At 40.8% G+C, this 12,747-nt stretch overlaps 1 protein-coding gene across 3 annotated transcripts in view; it reads left to right on the top strand.

Moving 5' to 3' along the window:
- PTPRO (protein tyrosine phosphatase receptor type O) overlaps positions 1-11,743 on the top strand; it is a 184,283-nt gene extending 172,540 nt beyond the window's left edge. For all 3 annotated transcript variants that reach the window (XM_016140557.2, XM_016140556.2, XM_016140558.2), the window contains 7 exons: positions 145-221; positions 790-924; positions 1,153-1,275; positions 2,886-3,040; positions 5,133-5,268; positions 9,704-9,824; positions 10,848-11,743. In XM_016140557.2, the coding sequence (XP_015996043.2) occupies positions 145-221; positions 790-924; positions 1,153-1,275; positions 2,886-3,040; positions 5,133-5,268; positions 9,704-9,808 (731 nt within the window). In that variant the 3' untranslated portion in view covers positions 9,809-9,824; positions 10,848-11,743. The remainder of the gene's footprint in view (positions 1-144; positions 222-789; positions 925-1,152; positions 1,276-2,885; positions 3,041-5,132; positions 5,269-9,703; positions 9,825-10,847) is intronic.
- The last annotated feature ends 1,004 nt before the right edge of the window (positions 11,744-12,747 follow it).

Here is a 12,747-nt window from a genome sequence, read left to right as displayed (position 1 = left end):
TGAGGCATGACTAAAGTATCTAGCTAGAATAAACTTTATCTACTGACTCGATCACTGACTAGTTTTACTTGAGATTTGGAAGAAAGGATCAAGACAACTCTTCTTCAACTCTGATTTGTAATATTTTTTCTTATCATTCTTTAGATGATTTTAGCCGAGTAAGATTACTCTCCACAAATGAAGAGGAAGGAGCAGACTACATCAATGCCAACTATATACCTGTAAGTAAAAAAAAAAAAAAAAAAAAAAAATGAAAAACAAAAATTAAAAAATATTGGACATTCAGATTCCAGCTAAGGCAGAGAAAGACTATTAGAGCTGAACGGATGTGTCAAACCATGTCAAAAATAGTCCTTTTCCTACTAAAGTTTCCATTATTTTATTTTAGAATAAAAAATAGAAAAAAAAAAAGGCCCAAAGATGAGTTACATTCATATTTCTTCATAAAGGACTGGTGAAAGTGAAAGTAGATAATTGTACTAATGATCCACTTTCTTGCATTTAAATATTTTCAGCAATCAAACTCAAAGGGTTCTACATGAGCACCTGTAAAGATAGCAGTCGCTTTCATTAAAAAAAGGTGTGAGTGTGATTTTGTAGGTTTTCTGAGAACCTTCCTTAAAATCACACAGATCTATATGGTTTCTCTGATGGCCTCCTCCATGAGAACTCGTTACAAAGGTGTTTGGTTCATTGCCAATAAGTTTTCAATTTTTTCTCATTTGCATGGAACATCATTTGGTGTTGACTGTGGCTCTGTAGGTGACAAGTTTGTCACTTATCTTTCAGGGATACAACTCACCCCAGGAGTATATTGCCACACAGGGGCCACTGCCTGAAACTAGAAATGACTTTTGGAAGATGGTCTTACAACAGAAGTCACAGATTATTGTCATGCTCACTCAGTGTAATGAGAAAAGGAGGGTAAGTGCCTAATGGGGCTGTCCCCACTTAGCAGCCAAACCCACACCAGCCACTGCCCCAGGTTGAGTATTTACTGTGCACCAGAAACTGTTCTCCTCGTTTCATTTTTCATCCTCACAATAATCATATACAGTTCTTCAGACCCAAGCACTTTTGCTTTCCATAAGTGAGCAGAGTCTTCATTTTTTCTCTAGCCTGTTTGTTTGAAAATGTCGTCTTTCACCTCAGGTAAAATGTGACCATTACTGGCCATTCACGGAAGAACCCATAGCATACGGAGACATCACAGTGGAGATGATCTTGGAGGAAGAGCAGGAGGACTGGGCTTGTAGACATTTCCGGATCAACTACGTAAGTCACAAAGCACAAGTTCAGGTGCTGTTCTTATGCTGAGGGAACCCCCCAGGTGTGAGGAGACCAGACCACCATCACACAAGATCATGAACACGTCAAGCTTTGCAACACTGGTTCCTTCAAGGAAAAGGCCACTTTTAATGTTCTGGGTTCCCATTTCACTGGGAATGGTATGGATAAAATGTTGGCCTAAAAGGCCCAAGGAAACAGGAAAAATGACTGCGCTGTTCCATCTCAGATTAGCCCAGGGCAATAGAAGACACAGTGAATCGTTACTTGCCAGGCCTGACTGAGGAATATGTTCTCATTACTCAAACTAATATTTCAATGACAACCAGTGAAGGGCTTGAAACAAAGGAATAAAACGTTGAATAACAGTGTTTTCTGGTATGGTGTTTATATATCGTAGTTATAGCATTTGGTCCCAGAGTGCCCCCTCTTGGCCACAAAGAGACAGAATCTAAATTTTAAGTTCCCATGATGAATGTTAATTCGCTTAAAGAATATGTGCTGTGCTAATGAACATGTTTTTCTACTGGTTTTTTTTTTGTTTGTTTGTTTATATCCTTCTTTAGTCCCTGCATATTGATATGTGGAGACTTTTAGACTACAACAAGGTAAAATTACATAAATGAAGAAATCAGGGTAAGAGAAATATTAGAATGGGTAAATAAGGTGTAACCAGGAGCGTTTTCTCACTTAACAGAAAGGAAGAAAAAGACCATAATACATAATTTGTTGCTTTCCACTACTTGAAACTTGGCATGAACTGAGTAAGAACTGAAGCCAAAAAGACAGCAATAACTCATTTGTTCCTTGACGTGTGTCTTGCTATTTTGCTACTCAGCTGACGGGGATCACCTCTGCCCAACAGCTACAGAGAGACTAATGACAATTTAAGTGTTTCCTGTTTTTGAATCATCTTGTGTATTTTAGCTGGATACATTTTTCAGATCAACTGTATTAGAATATATATGTATCTCCTAAGTTCAAGCCTGTGCTAAGCCTGCCATCAGCATTTAACAGGAGCAAGCATTTTCATGAACTTTTCTAGGCAACCAAAAAAATACCCCAGCATCTGTCGCTGGTTCGTTGTGGCCTACCCTGTGCAGGAGAACACAACCTCTTAGCATTTTCCAGCAAGGCAGCTCCCCTCAGCGGAGGATGACTATGAGAAGGGTGCAGCTATTTGCTGCTGGCAGCAGCTGGGAAAGGAGTGTACCAGCCTGGCCAAAAGGACCCAAGGGGGCACCAAGAGCACCTTCCGTGGTGTTTAATTCATTGGCCAAAGCTCACGAGATTGCTAAACAGTGGAGCCAGGATGCAAACCCTAATCTGCTTAAGCTCTTATCTCTACACAGGCATGGATTAGCCTATTTATCCTACTATTCGAAGCTTTATACAGTTAGTGTTTTTCTTTTTTTTCTTTTTTCATATCCTGCTTTGTGCCAGACACAATGCGCAGAGCTGAAAAGGGAAGTACACAGACCAGGAGTGGAATGCGGCTTTACCTTCTTAACGCCATTAACTCCTGAGCTGCAGTGGAGGATGGGCCGTCCTGACAGTGGCCTGAGAGATTAATGCTTGTTTTGGTTTTTCTTCTGAAGGCTGATGAGATGCAGGATGTGATGCATTTTAACTACACTGCATGGCCTGATCACGGCGTGCCCACGGCAAATGCTGCAGAGAGTATCCTACAGTTTGTTCACGTGGTCCGACAACAAGCTACCAAGAGCAAAGGCCCCATGATTGTGCACTGCAGGTAACCTCATCACATGGGTTTTCTGTTCAGCACCATGGGCTTTCTTTCATAAAGGAAATAGCCCGCCATTCCATGAACACTAGAGCAGATTGACAACAATAAAGTGAATTATGAATTTAAAAAATATTTTATGAACTGATGTCTTACTGGATACTTGATTTACTTATAAAATGACTATCTAATATCCTATAGCCTGTGAGATAGATATTATTATTCCCATTCTCAGATGAAAAGAGTAGAGAGAGAGCTTAAGTGATTAACACAAATTCGTACAGCTTGAACATGGGGGAGTTAAGATTCAAATTCAGGCACGCCAGTCTCAATGGCCATTCCTTTAAGTATTATGTGATATTACCCTATTCTCTTAAGAACTCTGAGTAGTTTAGAACATGGCCAAATACAAGTAAAATTAACAATAGCTAATTACAGCCCAGAATAACATAAATAGACATAAATGCTGGATGAAAGGAAAGAGAAAAGCAAATACTTGGCCCATTAAGATAAACATATATGTTATGCTTGCTTTTGAAAATTGTCTCTAAATTTCCAGATAGTTAAAATGAAAAGGGCTATATGATCTATTTCATTATCAAAAATGAAGGACCACATTAATTTGTTATGGGAAGAGTAGTCTTCGAATTTAAACTTTTTTTTTTCCTACCAAGTGAATAAAGCTCCATCAAAATCCATTGATGTGGCATAAAATTGTAAAATTTTTGTACAACCTCAAAAGAGAAATATGTCCCTATTGTATATCAGAGATAGAGGTAGGATAAAGATGTTGGAAGAGGCCTTGGCAGCCACATCAACCTAAGTAAATAGATCTATAATCCTGGACTTAGCACTTTGGCCTTTGTGAATTAGAATGAGTGCGTGTGTGTGCACGTGAGCGAGTGAGAGAGTGTATTTGTCTCACTGGAAAGAAATACACTTCATAAGCTATCAAGTTTCTGATCAAGGAGGGTATCCTTGTAGTCAGTTTACTTTAAGCATTCACAGGTTAAAAACTTTATTTTACTAGATGAAGTTATCTAGTCTCACAATGGTTCCTTACAAGAGCAGAAAATAAAACTACTCAACCGTGTGTTTAAACTCATGGATCCTTTCACAGAAGGTAGCAGGTACAGTTCTAGATGTGACTTCATGGGTGTTCACCCGGGGGAAGAACATTTTATCTGAGAAGAAAAGTCCTAGGGTGGAAGGGCTGTCCAGTAGAAAAAGCAAACCAGGGATCTGAGCTACAGGCTTTTCCTGTTGGATAGCTCTTCCAGCAAATTCTGCATGTAAATTAGTTTTGACTTCTTTTTTATTCCTCTCACATTTCATCATACTTTAGAGTTTGGAACCACTTGGCATTTCAGTCAATCAGTGATTGGAAGACAAGAACAACTTGCTTTAACGTGTAAAACTGTGGTGGGCAATTGGTTCAGGGCAAATCACTCCACTTCCCTCTATTCTCTGAGCTCTGGTATTGGAGACTGGAAGAGACGGGGTCCAAATATTAAATGTGATTTTGAGGCAACTATCTAAAAGATCAATGAGAGATTGAAGCAGTCCCAGCCAGAATTCACTAGAAGCGCAGATGTGCTGTAAGGAAGAGCTGAGATGGTGGACTCAGCCTAGGGCTGAAGGCACACAAATTGCTATGATCCCAGAGCTAGAGCTATGGTGTGGGTATCTCAGCTAGACTTCTGATCTGGGTATGAGAGCTTAACTTCGAGCCTACTCAGAAGCCTGGAGCTGTGTATGTGTCTCAGCTCCCCGAAGGCGGGAACCAATGCTCCAGCGAGCTCCATGTTACTTTCCTTAGGAAGCAGAGAGCCCCAGGTGGGGCAGGGGAGGGTATGGCCAAGGCAGTGCGGACTCGCACCTCTTTAAGGGAGGTAGCAGTGACGGTCAGAAATGTGACATTAGAAGATACACCAACCACAATTGCATACTTAAAAAATTAGTTAAGTGGAAATTATTGTCAAGAGTTTAATCTTTTTTCTCAGTGGTACTACTTGTCTTTTTTTTTTTTTTTAATCACCAATTTGTTTTTAACAGTGTAGAAGCACTGTCTGAATAATGTGCTGTCTGAACACTCTTGCAGTGCTGGTGTCGGCCGGACTGGAACATTCATCGCCCTGGACAGGCTCTTGCAGCACATTCGGGATCATGAGTTTGTTGACATCTTGGGGCTGGTGTCAGAAATGCGGTCACAGAGGATGTCTATGGTGCAGACAGAGGTAGAAATGTAACTAATATGTGTCTCGGAATTTGTCCTCAATTGAAAAAAACTTCCTGTTATTCCATCTCATGTTTCAAAACAATCGTCTCAAAATTTTTTTGCATCTGCTAGTCCCAGTTTCTTATTACGCACATGCAAACTGCTTCAAGGTATATATAAAAAATAGATATTAGCTTCTAGAAATCCATGCAGTGGTAGTACTTTTACTGGAGTCATATGCCCTTTAATAATTCAGAGCACATACATATATCCATCGCAGACTAAAACCTCTTTGAACAGAGTAAGAGTTGAGGGCAGGTAACGATCAATCTGGGTAAAGGACACCAAGTGGAGACTAGAAGTGATGTGATTTAATTTATGTTTGAAATGCAAGATTTGATTCAAAAGCTTGCCATTAGTTTGTCCTGCATGTGAGCCTCTGTCCCAACTCACTTTAGATGATGACCATGGGCTGGATTTATGCTTTCCCTCTTGTGATCTAAGGATTTCCAGCCCCCAACTTAGCAGCACTGCCAGTTCCTTTGACCTAAATGAATGGAGTTAGCTTTATAACGTGAAAGCATCTCCAGAAATATCCAGCAGTGTTATATGCTCCCTCTTTTTCCTCTTCTCCCAAGTCCTCTTCTCTCTTGAAACCTCAGAATGCACTCAGCCTGGAGTGGCAGCCTGGGCCGGTGCCAGCAGCCAGCATCACATCACCACTGAACAGCAGTGTGTATACCTGTGTGGGCCCCAACACCTAAGCACAATAGCTTGTTTATAATCTTAGTCACCCAGCAATACTCACAGCTTCTTAGCTTCAGGTATACAATAATCCCTTTTTTTTCTGGGAGTGTGTGTGGGAGGAACAGAGTAGAACATAACTTGGCCTGAAGGTCCAAGACTTAGCTTCCTCATGCTTTCCTATGAAGCACCACTAGATGGCAGTATGACTCAAAAAGCCTGCGGTAATGGCTGCTGTCTCTTCATGCTTCAAGGATTTCTCCTTTACCGCCCCATTGACTTTTCTCTCCTGCCTACCCAGTCTCATCTGAGCATGGCTTGGCACAGATGTTTCAACATATTTATTTCTGAGCCAAAGCAGAATCATACCTCTTTGGAAAGAGCAACCCAACCGCATTCAGATGTCTCATGAATGACTGGGAAGTAAGTCATGTATTTGTGTCCTCGCTTCCTTAGTCCACTCATACCCCAATCCTGCTGCTTTATAATTTACAGCTGTGGGGACACGAACATCATCTTTTTATCATATGTTTAAAATGTCCTGGTCTCCCAGAGAAGTCCACTACCTAATGATTAAATGGTGTTTTATGAATCAGTCCATATTTTTGGCTTTTACTTCCATAAATCTATGTCCTAATACGTGATTACAATTCCCCATTATGTATACTAATCCCCAGGCTTCAAAAGGCCACTCCTTATTTTAAGTAATTGGGATTTGATAAATCATCTGCCACATTGACTTAATTTATACCTTTTATAACTTTATAGACTTTGATTGTAGCCTATTTGCTCTTGACTTTCCCAGTACAGAATCTTAATCCCTTTTTAAATACTATCTTCACATGGCAGACCCTGCATCCAATTCAACGCCATGATCTTCCTTCAGGTATGGTCATCACATGAAACTAGAGCAGCCACCATGTGCCTCTCTGCAAAGCTGAGAACGTGTTGTTTTCTCCCTAATTTTCTTGCCCCAAACTTTCATTTTTGGCTTCTTTGTTTGTGGTAGCATTTTAGGCTGAAATCTCCAGGGAAATAGTCTTTTTTTAAGTATGCTATCCCTCCCCTGAACTCTTGTGGGAAAATTCAAAGTCAGCAGAAGAGTAAAGGTCACCATAGGTTACTTATTTTTCCCAAGTGTTCCAGCTTCACTCTTGAGTTCCCTCAGGATTTTGCAGTGGATGTTCTCTAGTTCAAGTTATTTATTTATGTCTGGAACATCTTGTCCTTTAAACCTTTGTTTTTCCTTGTTGTTATGTTCTTCATGATAGAACCTGTATTTCGAATGGTAGGATTTTCCCAATATCCTCCTTGAGCCCCAGTCCTGCTGTCTTCTACTTTGCTGGTATTAATAAGTAAAGAGCAGAGAGTAAAACATTATTTTCTTCAGCTGTATCATCCCAGGGTACCCCTTTGACACTGATTTTTCAGGCAGCCAGAATGATCCTCCAGCTGATTTCTGACTGTATGTGTACCAACCACCTGTGTACTGCACACCAGGTTTCTTCCCAAGGTCGGTTTCTAATTTCCCTACCTCTCCCTGACTGCCCATCACCTGGATTCCACCACCTAACCCCCACTAAAAATAGTGGAAGAGGTTAAGTGCTTCCAGTCCTCTGGCTAAAGCAGAGGGTGCATAGCCCCATGCAGGTTCGGGGAGACCCCACCTCCCTCCGCCAAAACAAACAAACAAACAAACAAACAAACAAACAAATAAATAAATAAAGTAAATAAAATAAAAACAGAAGTAGTTAATTGGTCATGTCCTCAGGTGCACATTTCGGGTCATTGCAAGCTGTGGCATAGGCTGTTTTTAATGGTCCCTCTTCTTTCTCACCCTCCCAGACCCCTGTTAGGAGCCTCTCCACGAGAGCAGTGAAGGGTGGTTAAGGAAGATGGGTGTCATCGGGCCAGGCCCCATGAGGAGGCATGGGTCCCCACACGGCCACCGCACAACTCACTTTGCCTCTCAGACTCACATTCGTCACTTGTGAAACGTGAATGACAGTGTTCATGGATCGCTATGAAGAATACCTTATGTGAAAGGATAAAAATCTAGTTAAATACTTTGGAACTGTAAAGCGCTATGCATGGATGACATTCTCCTCTCTGGGGCTCTCTTCTGTTTTTGTCAAATGTTTTCTTTGATTTTCTTCTAATAGGCTTTCCCTGGAGGTCAGTCAGGGCTTTGCTTTGAGTGGCCTGTCCTCTCGATCAGCAGTTTACATTTCTCAGGGACTCTCAGAGACCTGTCCATAAATAGTCTTTATTTACTTTTCCTGTGGTCTGCCTACATTTTATTTTCTTTGACACCAAGTTTGGCCCCTGTGTAGCTCTGGTTTAAGACACCAGGCAGTGTCTGGCCTTATCTATGTCCAGTACTGACACAACACAGGAAACAATGGAATGGTGTATGATAAGGAGAAGAAACAGCTCAGTTACTGATCTCAAAATAAGGGCACAGACTTTCTCCAAACCTTGTTGAAAAATACAGGTTAGGCTGAGGAATCAACCCAGCAAGGTTCGAAGTATTAACCTCAACTTTGTTTAAAGTTGTCATACAAAAGGTCCCTTAAGGTCCTGTGGATTTCTTGACTGGTTCTTATTTCAAGGTTATTTCTAATGGTGTTACTTATAGAGAAATCCTGAAATAAAGAAAAAGGAGAAAGATCATGAAGTTAACTTGACTTGATGGTACAAAGACAGCTACACTCAATATCACGGCATATTTCATCCTAGCCTTCCTTCAATTATAACTTTCACACAATTATGCTCATATGCTATATGTATATATGCTAATTTTAAATCTAATTTTTCACTTAACATTTTGCTATGTGTGTTATCCCAAATTGCCCAAAGCTATATAAATCTCATTTTAAAGACTGAATAATGTTTCGTTGTAGATATGCCACTGACTACTTAAACCATTCTACTTTTTATTGGATATTAAATTGGATTCTTTTCCACTTTTTAACTATTATCTGTGTCCACATGCCATTTATTAGCACTTTATTATACCTCCACCAACAGCTAAAAATGACTGCTTTAACAAATTCAAATCATCATTGAATGTTACTTTTTTTCCTCTGCTGACTTCATAGGTGAAAAACAATTGTTTTAATTTACATTTTTGATTACTTGGCTATTTTTGCATGTTTTTATATTTCCTCAGTTTCCTTCAAGACACAAACTAAGTGGTAAGCATTAGGAATAAAAAGACATAATCTGTCCCTTCCAGGAATTTTTGTTTTAGTGGTCGATGTATTTTATTTACATGTTTGTCAATTTTTGTTTGTATTTATTCCACTTTGTGGTTTAGAAAGTTCTTTCTTAAAGTAATAGGAGAGGAATTAACCTATATTTTCCTTTATGTTTTTAGGGTTTAATTTATTAAACTTACTGGAATTTATTTTGGTGTATTATGAGATAGACTTTTTTCCCCCTCAAAATAGCCCCATGATTTATAGATCCAATATTCATTGTCTTTTTAGTCTTAAATAATGATGGTCTAAGCTTTATTATTATTTAAAATATTTTTAGAGTTGATTCTCTTAGATTTTCAGGTTATAAAATTGTCTCATAATGAAAATTATTTGCTTTGACATCAGATTACAATATTTACTACTATCATAGTATCAAAATATTGTGTCTTTGCACATACTCATGTAAAAAGATCTTACTCTCAAACATGGTTTTGTCTTTTGCCCCAGGAGCAGTACATTTTTATCCATCAGTGTGTGCAGCTGATGTGGATGAAGAAGAAGCAGCAGTTTCGCATCAGCGATGTCATCTATGAGAACGTTGGCAAGTCCTAGTGCAGAATCTAGAGAAGTGAGTCATGGCGGGGAGCTCACCGAGGCGCTCAGCCTTAGGACAATGGGAGGGGACGTGATGGGATACGACAAAAGGCCCTAGCAACCATTTGGACTGACTCTGACCCCACAGAGGTAGTCACCGAAAGGTGGACATAGGGAGAGACAAACGACTGTGGCAGATCTCAGAGCTTCAATGCGCCTTGGCTGGTGGGCATGACGTGAAGGAGCTTCAGCAACTCATGACGATTTGACCTTCATTCCCTCGACCTTGAACCTTAAATTAGTGTGATATTGGCTCTGTACCTGCAACATCAAGACATTACTGTCCACCCTATTTATCTAGATCCTTTATGCAAATATTTTATTATGAATAGTCACAAAGGGGTTACAAAGAAGACATGAGCGGGAGTACACACCCCAAAGAAGAAAATGTTGATAGTGGTTCAGGATAACAGAGTTTAGAAATGCCTAGATCCCATCCATTATGAGCACTTACTGGAGAACGTCATGAAAACATTAGTAATATAGTCAATGCCAAGTACTCAAATTTTGACTAGAATATCAGATTTTGGAGGTATAAGTAATTTGGGCTGAAACAAGCATTCTGCCAATTCAATTTTGTCTGAATATACTGAAGTGGGGAAGACTGTTGGCAGGGCGGGGAGAGGACAGGGGTGCATCGTGGGAGAAATGTGGAAGCAGCAGCATATGGACCAGTGGGTAGCAGGGGAGAACTACCGTTGTGCCTTCACATGCATCAAAAAAGAGACAGAGAGCATGAGAAGGCAGGAAGGAGAAAGAATGAGGAAAGAGACAACTTTGCAGGTGGAGGGAAAGACATTTAGGTCCACAGAAAAGAGGACTTACACAGAGAACGAGGCACAGATAAACACACATCCACCTGGGCTGTGGGGCTGAGTGCAATGAGGGCTGGTGGTGGGGTCAGGAGGAAGTCACTGTACTTCCAACCACAGTGCTGTTGACGTGTGGCTTTGCCCACCCAGGCCGCTTACTGTCTCTCTCTTTCTCGCATTCACAGGACACAATGTGCATCCATCCTTCCTTGCTTCCAGAGTTTTTGGAGGGCTCTGCTAGCCATTTTGCTAAAAGGAGCCCCTGCTTTGTAATATGTGGCCAAGGAGATAATTTATCTCATAGAAGCACCGGGAAGACTTAGCCTTAAAGAGCCTACAGTGTCTTTTGGACTCTTTGACTTCTGGACATTTGATAACGGACCAAATTCAACTGAACACCAGAAAGGTCCAGATGGTCTGCAAAGGGCAGGAAGCACAGCCCCTTCCGAAGAGTTTCATTGGCCCTTTGCTGGTTTGGCTGAGTTTTGTTGTTGTTGTTGTTTTTAAGTGCAATACTTTTTGTATGTGTGTGATTTTATCAGAAAGTTCAATTGTTTTCTGCCCGTATGATTGATCAAGCGCATAGCCCAGGAGGGAATAGGCACTGTCAGTATAAAATTATACCTCATTGTTAAAATAAACACGGCCACATGTGAAGAAATGGTCATTCTACTACAAGAAAATTGAACCAGCAATATCTGTACTCCAACGTTAAGCTACTGAATCGGGAGCAGGGAGGGTGGCTGGGGGAAGAGAGAGGGGTTCTACCCACAGATCGACCACCTATCTTTTCCAAATATGAAAAGCTGTAATTCAGCTTCCAAGTAGAGTAGAAAAAGATGTAAGTCTTAATTGTTCTAGTTCTTGATGGTTTCCTTCCTTATTGACAGTGAAGTGTTTCTTCTGTGGCCCCCATTGGCTAATGTCACCATCCAGGTTCTTTTTCAAAGAACCAGATCTGGTTCAGAGGAGTTTCAAGTCTGACTCTTCTCACTCCAGTACCGTCTGAGCAATCTTGGTGCCCAGACTTTGCATTCCTTTTTCTCTTGACCTGAATACCTGCGAAAGCTACTTCTTTGGGAACTATGCACTTTCTTTCCCCTGAAGAGCTGGGAATTCATAAAGTTATGGCAATGAACTTGCAGCATGCTAGGACAATTACTCAGCTGTTTTTTTTTTTTTTTGTATGTGTGTGCATTATCGAGTGTCTCTATGAATTTCAACAGATTTCTTTTTTGTTGTTGTTTTTTTTTGGTTGTTGGTTTCTTTTTGACCAGGGTAACTAGTAACATTTTATTCTTTAAATTTCTTCAAATTTTGTATAATTACGAAGTACATGATTGTGTATTGTGACATGAATGCTGTCAAAATGGACATTGATGGCATCTCAAGGCCTGTTATTTTGTGCCCCTTCCTGAGAAATAGGAGGTGATGGAATGGATATACAAAAGAGAACATTTTGAGTTGCGAGTAAACACAAGCTGGCTGCTTCGCTGAGGCAGTGTGGCTGTCTTGAGCCTTCTTGTGTGAGCTTCAGGAGGCTTTTCTCTGCTTGGTATATCTGATCATTGCCCCTTGCCCTGGCTTCCTTCCATTTCTGGTCATCTTCATGAAGCCGTGTACATAGGATCAGTTTAATATTTTATCAGTGACCTCAGTAATGGTGAAGGATGCCAAGTAAACAGCTCTGCACCCTACTGTCTCTTGTCACTGAGATGAGCTGGCCACAGCAGACCTTGGCACAGTTCTTTGCAAGTCCTGGCCAGTGCGTCTCCAGTTCACCTTGCAGGGTTCCGGAATAGCGGAGGAAGCCCGTAGCTGGCAGGTTAACAGCTTGGCTCCTCAGGCATTATCGGTTTTATTTACCCACCTCCCCTTCTCGCCTCACTGCTGCCACTTCCTCTTCTCACTCCCGCCCCTTTATGTCCCTTCTTACGCACGTTAATAACGTATCACTCCATTCTCAGGAACACACTCAGCTAAAGAAAGGTGGCAAATGTACGTGTGACATTCTTAGATTTTCACGCATGGACAGGTCAGAAGGGAGGTGTGCAACCGTGGATGAGCCGATAAGATCCACGGGTA

The sequence above is a fragment of the Rousettus aegyptiacus genome, unplaced genomic scaffold (assembly GCF_014176215.1).
Source record: "Rousettus aegyptiacus isolate mRouAeg1 unplaced genomic scaffold, mRouAeg1.p scaffold_m13_p_2, whole genome shotgun sequence".
NCBI classification, from domain to species: domain Eukaryota; kingdom Metazoa; phylum Chordata; class Mammalia; order Chiroptera; family Pteropodidae; genus Rousettus; species Rousettus aegyptiacus.
This window is presented reverse-complemented; position numbering and strand designations above follow the sequence as displayed.